Source organism: Neopsephotus bourkii, unplaced genomic scaffold, assembly GCF_033783945.1.
Source record: "Neopsephotus bourkii isolate Nb327-2 ecotype Australia unplaced genomic scaffold, CSIRO-AGI_Nbou_v1 NB_1652, whole genome shotgun sequence".
Taxonomy (NCBI): domain Eukaryota; kingdom Metazoa; phylum Chordata; class Aves; order Psittaciformes; family Psittacidae; genus Neopsephotus; species Neopsephotus bourkii.
This window is the reverse complement of record NW_026902126.1, coordinates 382,891-391,771: the sequence shown is the minus strand read 5'-3', so window position 1 is coordinate 391,771 and position 8,881 is coordinate 382,891. Positions and strand designations below refer to the sequence as shown.

General features: G+C 48.0%; 1 protein-coding gene across 1 annotated transcript; it reads left to right on the top strand.

Annotated features, from left to right (window-relative positions):
- The first annotated feature begins 132 nt into the window (after positions 1-132).
- RPL6 (ribosomal protein L6) lies at positions 133-4,282 on the top strand. The gene is made up of 7 exons (XM_061374677.1): positions 133-257; positions 861-1,112; positions 1,203-1,301; positions 2,087-2,230; positions 3,001-3,049; positions 3,431-3,615; positions 4,087-4,282. Exons 2-7 carry the CDS (start codon positions 861-863, stop codon positions 4,237-4,239), a joined length of 882 nt encoding a protein of 293 aa, XP_061230661.1. The 5' UTR covers positions 133-257; the 3' UTR covers positions 4,240-4,282.
- Positions 4,283-8,881: the final 4,599 nt, after the last annotated feature.

Below are 8,881 nucleotides of genomic sequence, written 5' to 3'. Positions count from 1 at the left end.
AGGGGTTGACGCGGAGCTTTATCTGGACCTCGCCCGGAGCTAGAGGCAGTAGGGCCGCCAGCCCTGAAGCCCCTGTCCCGCTGCACGGCCCCGTCGGAGCGCGGCGGGGGCTCCGGTGAACCGGGGCTGTCCCGGCTGCCAGCACCTGCAGGAACTACAAGTCCCAGAGTGCTTCGCGGCCGGCGCGGTGACGTCAGACGCAGCGCTCTCTTTAGGCCACTCGTACCCGGATATAGGCCCCTTTCCCTCCCCGGAAGGTAAGGATGGCGGAGCTGCGGCGGTCAGGGTTGGGACCCGGCGGGTGTTATCCGTCGCCATCTGCTCTCGAGCGGCTGCACAGGGCTCGCGGGCCCGGCCCGGCGCCCTCGGGAGGGCGGCAGTGAAGCTCGGGGACCGATATGGGGTCGGGGTGGACCGGGAGTTTAAGCCGACTGCAGATAGGCCCAGCCGCCGGTGGCAGCGGAGGCCGCGCTGGGCCGGAGCCGTCTGGGGAGTCGGCGGGGCCCAGGCGAGACTTGGGAGCTGGGGCCCTCGGCAGTTACCTGCCCGGGGAAGGCCGGCGGGGCCCGGCAGCTCCAGCGCGGCCGGGGGTCCTGAGCCCCGGGTGGTTGTGCCCCAGCGCGGCGGATGCTTCCACGGGCTCCTTAATGAGTTGCATTCTGTGAACATGGATCCGCTGTAACTAGTGTGGAGGAGCGCTTTGCGTTATGGATGCAAGCAGAACGGGTTTTGTCCTGACCAACACGGCTGTGAGTGGCTGCTGGCTGCCAGAGCCGTGCAGAGGATTGAGTTAAATTCGTTTATTCTGTTTCTGCACACCCTGTGACAAGTCCCAGTTTGGGTTTGATTTGGATCCACAGATGGCGGGTGAGAAGGCGGCCGCTGAGAAAAAGCCAGGCGAGAAAAAGCCGGCCAAGAAGAAGCCGGGTGAGAAGAAGCCACTGGAGCAGAAACCAATCCAGAAGGAAGGAGGAGAGAAGAAGAAGAAGGTCAAGAAGCATCATGCCAGCCGGAACCCTGTCCTGGCCCGGGGCATCGGGAGGTATTCCCGGTCAGCTATGTATGCCAGGAAAGCACTGTACAAGCGCAAGTACACTGCTCCAGTAACAAGGGTAGGACGATAAACACTGTATGTAAACTGTCAGGTTCTTCAGGGTGGTTTTGGTTTGAAATGTCACATTTTCCCTTTTCTTCACCTACAGATAGAAAGGAAAAAGAGAAAGAGGCCCCGCACGACCATCACCAAGCCAGTGGGGGGGGATAAGAACGGAGGCAGCCGCGTGGTGAAAATCCGCAAACTGGTAAGGAAAAGCTCCTGGGACAGCACTGTCCTGTGTGGTTTTGGTGTGATGCAGCTCTGGGCTGGGACAGTGTAGGGGAGTTTGGAGGATGGTTGGTAGGCAGGAGTGAGTCCTTTGCCATTTGTGTTGCTGTGCTGGACTGGACACATGTACAGAGTCTGGGGAGGCCACAGAGATGCTGTGACGGCTGGAGCAGCTCTGCTCTGGAGAGAGTTGAGAGAGCTGGGCTGGTTCAGCCGGGAGAAGAGAAGGCTCCTTAAGGGGAGACCTTAGAGCAGCTCCAGTGCCTAAAGGGGCTACAAGAAACCCGGAGAGGGGCTTTGGACAGGGGCCTGTAGGGACAGGCCAAGGGAATGGCTTTAACCTGCCAGAGGGGAGACTGAGCTGAGCTCTTAGGCAGAAGCTCTTCCCTGTGAGGGTGCTGAGGCGCTGGCACAGGGTGCCCAGAGAAGCTGTGGCTGCCCCAGTGTTCAAGGCCTGGTTGGACACGGGCTTGGAGCAAGCTGCTCCAATGGAAGGTGTCCCTGCCCGTGGCAGGAGTTTGGAACTGGATGAGCTTTAAGGTCACTTCCAACCTAAAGCATGCTGTGATTCTATGATATGATTCCATTTCACTGTTGCGTAATTGTACAGAAAATATTCAGTGTGTGTTCCTGAATTGCCAGCTACAGCAGAAAAAAACCTTTCCAAAAGGAATTCTGCCTCTTAGGAGTAATCTAAACTGCTCCAAAAACTTTCTGTCCTATGGCATGCAGGGTGGTACAACACTTTGTTCCTCTCCCCAGCCCAGGTACTATCCCACTGAGGATGTTCCTCGCAAGCTTTTGAGTCATGGCAAGAAGCCCTTCAGCCAGCACAAGAGGCGGCTGAGGGCCTCCATCACTCCAGGGACTGTTCTGATCCTGCTGACTGGTCGTCACAGAGGCAAGGTAAGCTGGAGCTTCATCCTGCTCAGTGGCTTTAGCATCATTTCTGTGCTGAACCCGTTCTGGCTGAGCAAAGGCATCCTGAATTCACCAGCTGATTTCATGGGATGCTGCACAGCCACTAGATACGGACCTGCAGATCTGTCATGAATTCTGTCTAGATGCTTTTTCTCATCCTGCCTTTAGGGGAGACTGTTGTTAAACTGATGGTGTTCCACACAGAGCTAGAAGTAAAACAGGCTAAGTCAGTGGATTAGACAAATGACAGAAGTTGTGCTGCAGCAGAGAAGCATGCAGGTTCATGGCACCATAAACTGGCATCCTTTATTTTCTGAAATTCTTTGGCTTTGATGTCCTGTTACTGAAAAGAATGCTGTTTGGAGATTGCAGACTTGACCAGAAAGAATAAAATGCAGCTGAGGGATGGCACTGACCATGGTATATGTTGTGGTGCCCTTCTGGCTTTTACCTAGTGCCTGGCTTTTAATTTGTACCAGGGATTGGGCTGTGAGATGTCTGGTGTCCTGCAGAGTAGGCCAAGTAACTGGCTTTGCTCAGCATTGACTGATGAAGATGGTGAAGAGTCAGGATCTGTTGTAGATGAAGTACCTGTGGCACCACTGTGCTCTGGGAAGTGTTGATAGCTCAGCCTGCGCAGTGGTTGCATCTCTGTTGATGCTTGTACTAGTGACAGGGCCGGGTGTGGGCACAGTCCCCATTTGGCTGCAGTACTTCAGAGCTGGGGCCTGATGTTGCATCTCTTCTCTTTGCAGCGTGTCGTCTTCTTGAAGCAGCTTGATACTGGCCTTTTGCTTGTTACAGGTAAAAAAAAGACATATGAGTGTGATGATGAGTTTTTCTGGGGGGACTTTTGTGCATTTGGGGTTTTTGGGGCGTTAGGTTGTTAAAAGCTCCAGTTTGTCTCTTGCGTCAGTAGCATGCAGGTTGTCTGGCTTATCATGTGTTCGCTTAACTGTGGAATGATGTTTTGTGACCTTCCAGGGGGTGGAGAGCAGATAATGAAGCTTCTGGAAGAGATCAGGAAGTTTTCCCACTTCTCCAGAGGCTGTGGGGATGGGCTTTGTTGATTGATACTAGCTGTAGGCATCTCTGAAGAAACCAGTCATGAAATTCAGCATAGAAGCAGTGGCTGTTGCCAGGAAAGCTGACCTTGGTCTCTCTGCTGTTGTTCCTTTGCTTTAGGACCCTTGGTTGTCAATCGTGTCCCTCTGCGTAGGGCCCATCAGAAATTTGTTATTGCTACATCTACAAAGGTGGATATCTCTGGAGTGAAAATTCCCAAGCATCTCACTGATGCATACTTCAAGAAGAAGAGGCTGCGGAAGCCCAAGCACCAGGAAGGCGAGATCTTTGACACCGAGAAGGAAGTAAGGACCATGATTGTTTTTTCTTTCCAAGTACCCTTGTTACATAAAGGCAGGCTGGAAGGGGAAAATCCCATTAAACCCATAGTGGGTTTTATGTGGCCCTCAGTAAGTGGGATAATGCCATTAAAATGAATTAATCTGGCAGCATTGAGGTAAACCCTTTTTAAACTTGGAGATTCTTTCCTGCGTGTACCTGAGCAGACCAGCAGCAGTGGTAACTCCAGGTAAAGATCTTTCCTGACTGAGAAACAACTTCACTGTTTGTGAGCAGTGTGTTGTTGGCTCCAATATCAGCAGTGTGAGCCAGAGAGTGGCTGCAGTTCTCCCTGCCACCTCCGGTCTCCTACTGCCTTATTTAGAACAAATGGAGACCAGGTTCCTCGAAAATGCCAGAACTGGGGATTTGCCCTGAATTTTCTCCTTCCTTGGAAGGGTCTGCAGGATTTTAACCTTGTTCTTTGTACTTCCTAGAAATACGAGATAACAGAACAGCGCAAGTTGGACCAGAAGGCGGTGGATTCCCAGATCCTGGCGCGAATCAAGAAGGTGCCTCAGCTCCGTGGGTACCTGCGTTCTACATTCTGTCTCTCCAATGGAGTCTATCCTCACAAATTGGTGTTCTAACTGTCCTGAAAGCACCACATTAAATTCGAAGGAAAAACCAGGATCTCTGCTGTCTTCATTGCAATCTGTGATAGAATGTGTTGCACAGGTCCTGCAATGCATGTTTAATGGGTAGGAAAACTGCTTGTGGTGTAGAATTCTGAGGGGCTAGATGGAGTATACTAGAATTTGCAGTGGTGAAGGTTTTGGTTGGTTGGTTTTGGTTTGTAGTTGTTGGGGCTATTTAAAACTATTTAGTAGAAACAGGAATTCAGCTTTCTAAACTGAATGAACTGGGAAGGTAGAAATGGGCAAAGGAAAAACAATAGATTTTGTCTTGGATAGTGGATATAAATACTGGTTTGACCCCCATCCCATTGTAGAATAAAATCTAGCCCAGTGTCTGTGCTGGTGGGTTTCTCTGCACCCTTTCTGTGCCAAAACCAGTGCTTTGGGTATCTTGTGAAGAACCAGATCTCTGTAACAAACCACTGCTAGGTGGTAACTCCTGAGCATCCTAAAGGGGGGTGTACAGCGGGGTTGGGAGGAACAGCTTTGATCCATCAATCACTACATAAAGCTCAGGAAATATAGCAACTTCTTAGAGCTAGGCCTTGCAGTTTAAAGTGGAAACACTGGGAATACTCCATGCAGAGTAACTTATCCCCAGAACCAAAACAAAATTGATGCATGTCCCTTCCCAGATCCAATCTTTATTTCCTATTTTTTTTATCCATGTGGGATGTAGCACTTACAGTCAGGAAAAACACTATCTGCTGTGATTGAAAAGTAAAAGCATCATTCCCTATTCCATAGGTTCAGAAATGAGTTAAACTCCAGCAGTTGTTTCTGTGAAGGTATTTTCCTACCTGGGTAACTGTTTACAGAGTCTCAACAATTTTTCTACCTCAAAACCTGGCAGAAAGTGAGATGAGAAGGTCCTGTCTGGTTTCCTTATCTGTTGAGGTCAGTTACCAGATACTGGGGCAGCAGTAGCTCTCTCTTAGAAGGACTGAGGATGTACAGACTAACAAACCTGGCACACTCAGGCTCTTCCTCAGCCAGACTTAGACAGGAACCGAGGCTTATGTAATGGCACCATCTGTCTTCCTATTAATTTTTAGCTGAAAGTAGCCAGTGGGGTCAGACTTGACAGGGAGTAAAGATTTCATCAAATTCATGCCAGCTTCAAGAAAAGGGAGTAATAGAACCTTGCTGAGGTGGGTGTCTCGATGTCATAAACCAGCCACACTGGGTGGAGAGGAGGAACCAGAACTGAAGTGATCCAGAGCTGCTGAAGAATCTCCTATCCCTGCAGAATACTGAGCTCAGTGGATTTCTGCACCAAGGGGCTACAGTCATCTTCAGAGGTGATGCTGGCTGGCAGTGCAGACTACAGAAGTGTTCAACACTGGTCACTCTTCCACCATCTTCCTCTTGGTAACATTAAATGTTAGTGGGGTTCAGCAGAGGGAGCCAGGGAGCAAGCTCTGCTTGGCGCAGTGCTCTGGGCCTGTGGGCTGGATGCAAGTGTCCTGTGGCTCTCTGTGAGATATTTTCTCCAGGAGAGTGTTCTTTCTTCCTTGTCACTGGAACTATGACTGTGATGAGACACATTGTGTGCTGAATATGGATAATGTTATAGTCAGAGGTGTCTTTAGTTGACATCAGCTTTTACTGCAGTGGTGGGACTGCCTGTTTACATAAATCAGCTCTTAAGAAGATACACAAGTGTTGTGTGCACCTCGCTGCCAGGACCAAGATACATTTACTGATTATACCAAAGAAAGATCTTAACCCAATATGCTTAGAAAGCTCACTTTAGTAGAAGTTGTATATGGAAACACTTAAGAGAAGTCCAAAACAGGCAAGTAAGCATCTTGATCTAAATTGTAGCAAACCAAGCTGGGGTCACACAGTTGCAGTCTTAAGAGAACAGGTAAGAGGTGCTAGTGCTTCAGTCATCCCTTCTCCAGGAACAGGGAGGTTGTAGTAACAACACAGCCCTGTGGGGCAGTCTAAGAGTAACAAGGCATTTAGATACAGTGGTATTTGCTATAATTATTGATTACTCTGACACATTCCTCATTTGTGTATCAGAAGACATGACATGATACTTGGAACCATTAACCTTGGTTACAGAAGGGAAGGCTCTGGCTGCCAGAGTGCTGTCAGGAAGTGATGAGGTAATGTAATTTAGTTGTCTTAACAGGTCCTGGTGTGCAGAAAGGGTCTCAGGTGCTGCCTGTGCCTCCCTTGCCCCTGTCCTGACCTTGGTTGACTAGTGGTGACCAGTAACAACCCGGTGAGGTGGGGAGAGAGAGGAAGGAATGAATATTCTTGTTTGGATTCTGAACTGAGTCACTGTGGGACCACCTGAATGCTGGTGTTGGCACAAATGGGGGTGGGAGCAGGCCTGCTCCAAGGGGTACTTGCTCTTAAGTCAGATTTTAACACTAAATGATGCCTTCATGATCCTGAGCAGCTCTTCAGCTCTGCTGCAGAAAATGGAGCCAGCAAAGCCCTTGTCTGTGTCAGGATTGGTGCTGGTGGACAGCTGTGACTTATCTCACTCCTAACCTTGCAAATATTTCCCTAGAGTTCTGTGAAATCTTGGCTTTTTTTCTGAAATGCTCTGAGCTAATAAGCGGAAAAACAAGGCCTGTGCAGATAACTGACACAAAGTGAATATTTAGAAGGATTGTTTGATCTAGATAATGCTATCCACTACCTGAAAAATCCTTCCACCACATAAAGAGCTTTTGTGTGTGTTCTCGCTGTCCCGCGGTGTTTCTCATTCTGAGCATGTAACCAGCTCTGCAGTCCTGGCTCGCTGAGTCATTGCTTTTCCCTGTGCAGCCCCCACAGCAGAAGCTGGAGACATCCAAAGCCTCCCTCACCCAATCAAAAGTGCTGGAGATGTGTGGCTCCAAAAATAGTGACAGACTCAACCACAGCAGCACTTCATTAGCATCAAACGTGCTCTTTCCTTCAGCTGCCTAATAAAGTGATATGTAATTATAAGAAAGCATCCTTTTGAGAGGAATGATAGAGGGATGTTGGCTTTCTCAGGGAATTGGTAATGAGATGCAATGCCTTATTATCTACAGACACCTATTTTTACCTATTAGCTTCCTCTGTGACATGACCTGTGGATTCAGGCCTGCCCAGAGGGGCTGTGTCCATCCCTGCAGATGCATTGGTTGGTGGTCCCGGGAAGGCAGACGATAGCTTTGCTTCTGAGATTAGGATCCTTAGGAGAAATTGAGGCATGTTTGAAAGACAAAGTACTTCCCAGTGCTGGGTTATAGAGAATGTTCCCATTTGCTGTTTAGGGGATTAAGCAAATAACACCAATGTACAAATATTAGTGGTTCCTATGATTTTATCAGCTATTACTCTATTACAGGATGGACACATGAGCAGCTTGGTCTAAGAGATCTAAAATTGCACAGGGGAGTCATGTAAACCCCATTACGCTTTCTCCCACCATTATTGTCCTGATGCAGCAAGCCACATAAATGACATAATCCTGTGAGAAGCTCCTGCTCCTATTCTGGTTTGGAGACAGCATCTGAAGCTCCCAGTGTGGGATGTGAGGATGCAAGCAAAGGGGAACTATTAACCTGTTAATTTGACTTCTCCAGTTCTCCTGCATTACAGTCTGCACTAAGCACTTGACAACTCATTGTTTAAGCAATTAGAGCAATTAAATTCGTATTTTTATAAGGATATTATTCATCATAGTTCTCATTATTTTTTCCCCACATTGTTCAGGAAGCCACTGATTGAGCAGAGGGAGCCAGTCCCACCGGCTGCAGACAGCCTTCACACTGAGTCACACAGGAGGGCTGGGCTGTGATGGTTCTCTGTGCATAACACTCCTGCCAACAGCCAGCCAGGACAATTCTTACTTGTTTAACTGCTTTTTCATTGCTTCTTTATTGTTCGGGGGTTTTACAGATCAGACCAGTTTTGACCCTCTCACAGATAAAGAGTTAAACCCCATTTTTGTAGCTGACAGCCTTTTGGGGCTCATTTTATCCTGGTTTTCCCCCCATTATTTCAATGTTTATTTTTCTCAGTGGAAATGACTTTGCATGATAGATTGTACACACAGCCAGCAACTATGACCTACCCATACTTCACAGTATACCAGAATAAACACTTACTAGTGCTAACAATGCTAAGGAGAGAGAAGTGTGGGAGTCAGAATATTACTTGACATTAAAGAAATTAGTTTTTCTTTCTCATGTGATCCTGAGCAAATAACTTCATTTCAATGAGGTCAGTGTTCACATTCCTGCAGAACAGCAGAAATACTTGCTCAGATCCTGTCTCAAGAAGAGTTTTAAACTTCTGCAGACATGCAACTTACAACAATGCTCTGAAGTACATCAAAGAATAAAAAGTCTGTGCTTGGATGACACTGAGGAGGAAACCTGCTCCATTACTGCCATCTTCCCCTACTGAAATGATATCAACATTTAATACTAAAAAATAAAAACAGTGTGTTGAAGACTGGCCCAGGTACATGAGGAACGAATGTTTTCACAGCCCCACGTATCAATTGTAATGTCATGTTTTTTGCAGAACTTAGTCCATTAGATTTGTACAGGACAGCACAGCTAAAAGATTTAGTCTTTAGAATGGTGACACCCTG

Bases quoted from the DNA above. Each gene is read 5' to 3' on its own strand.
- RPL6 (XM_061374677.1), top strand. From the start codon at position 861: ATGGCGGGTGAGAAGGCGGCCGCTGAGAAAAAGCCAGGCGAGAAAAAG. The intron at 1,302-2,086 runs GTAAGGAAAAGC...TCCTCTCCCCAG, and splicing joins TGGTGAAAATCCGCAAACTG to CCCAGGTACTATCCCACTGA. The intron at 2,231-3,000 runs GTAAGCTGGAGC...TTCTCTTTGCAG, and splicing joins CTGGTCGTCACAGAGGCAAG to CGTGTCGTCTTCTTGAAGCA.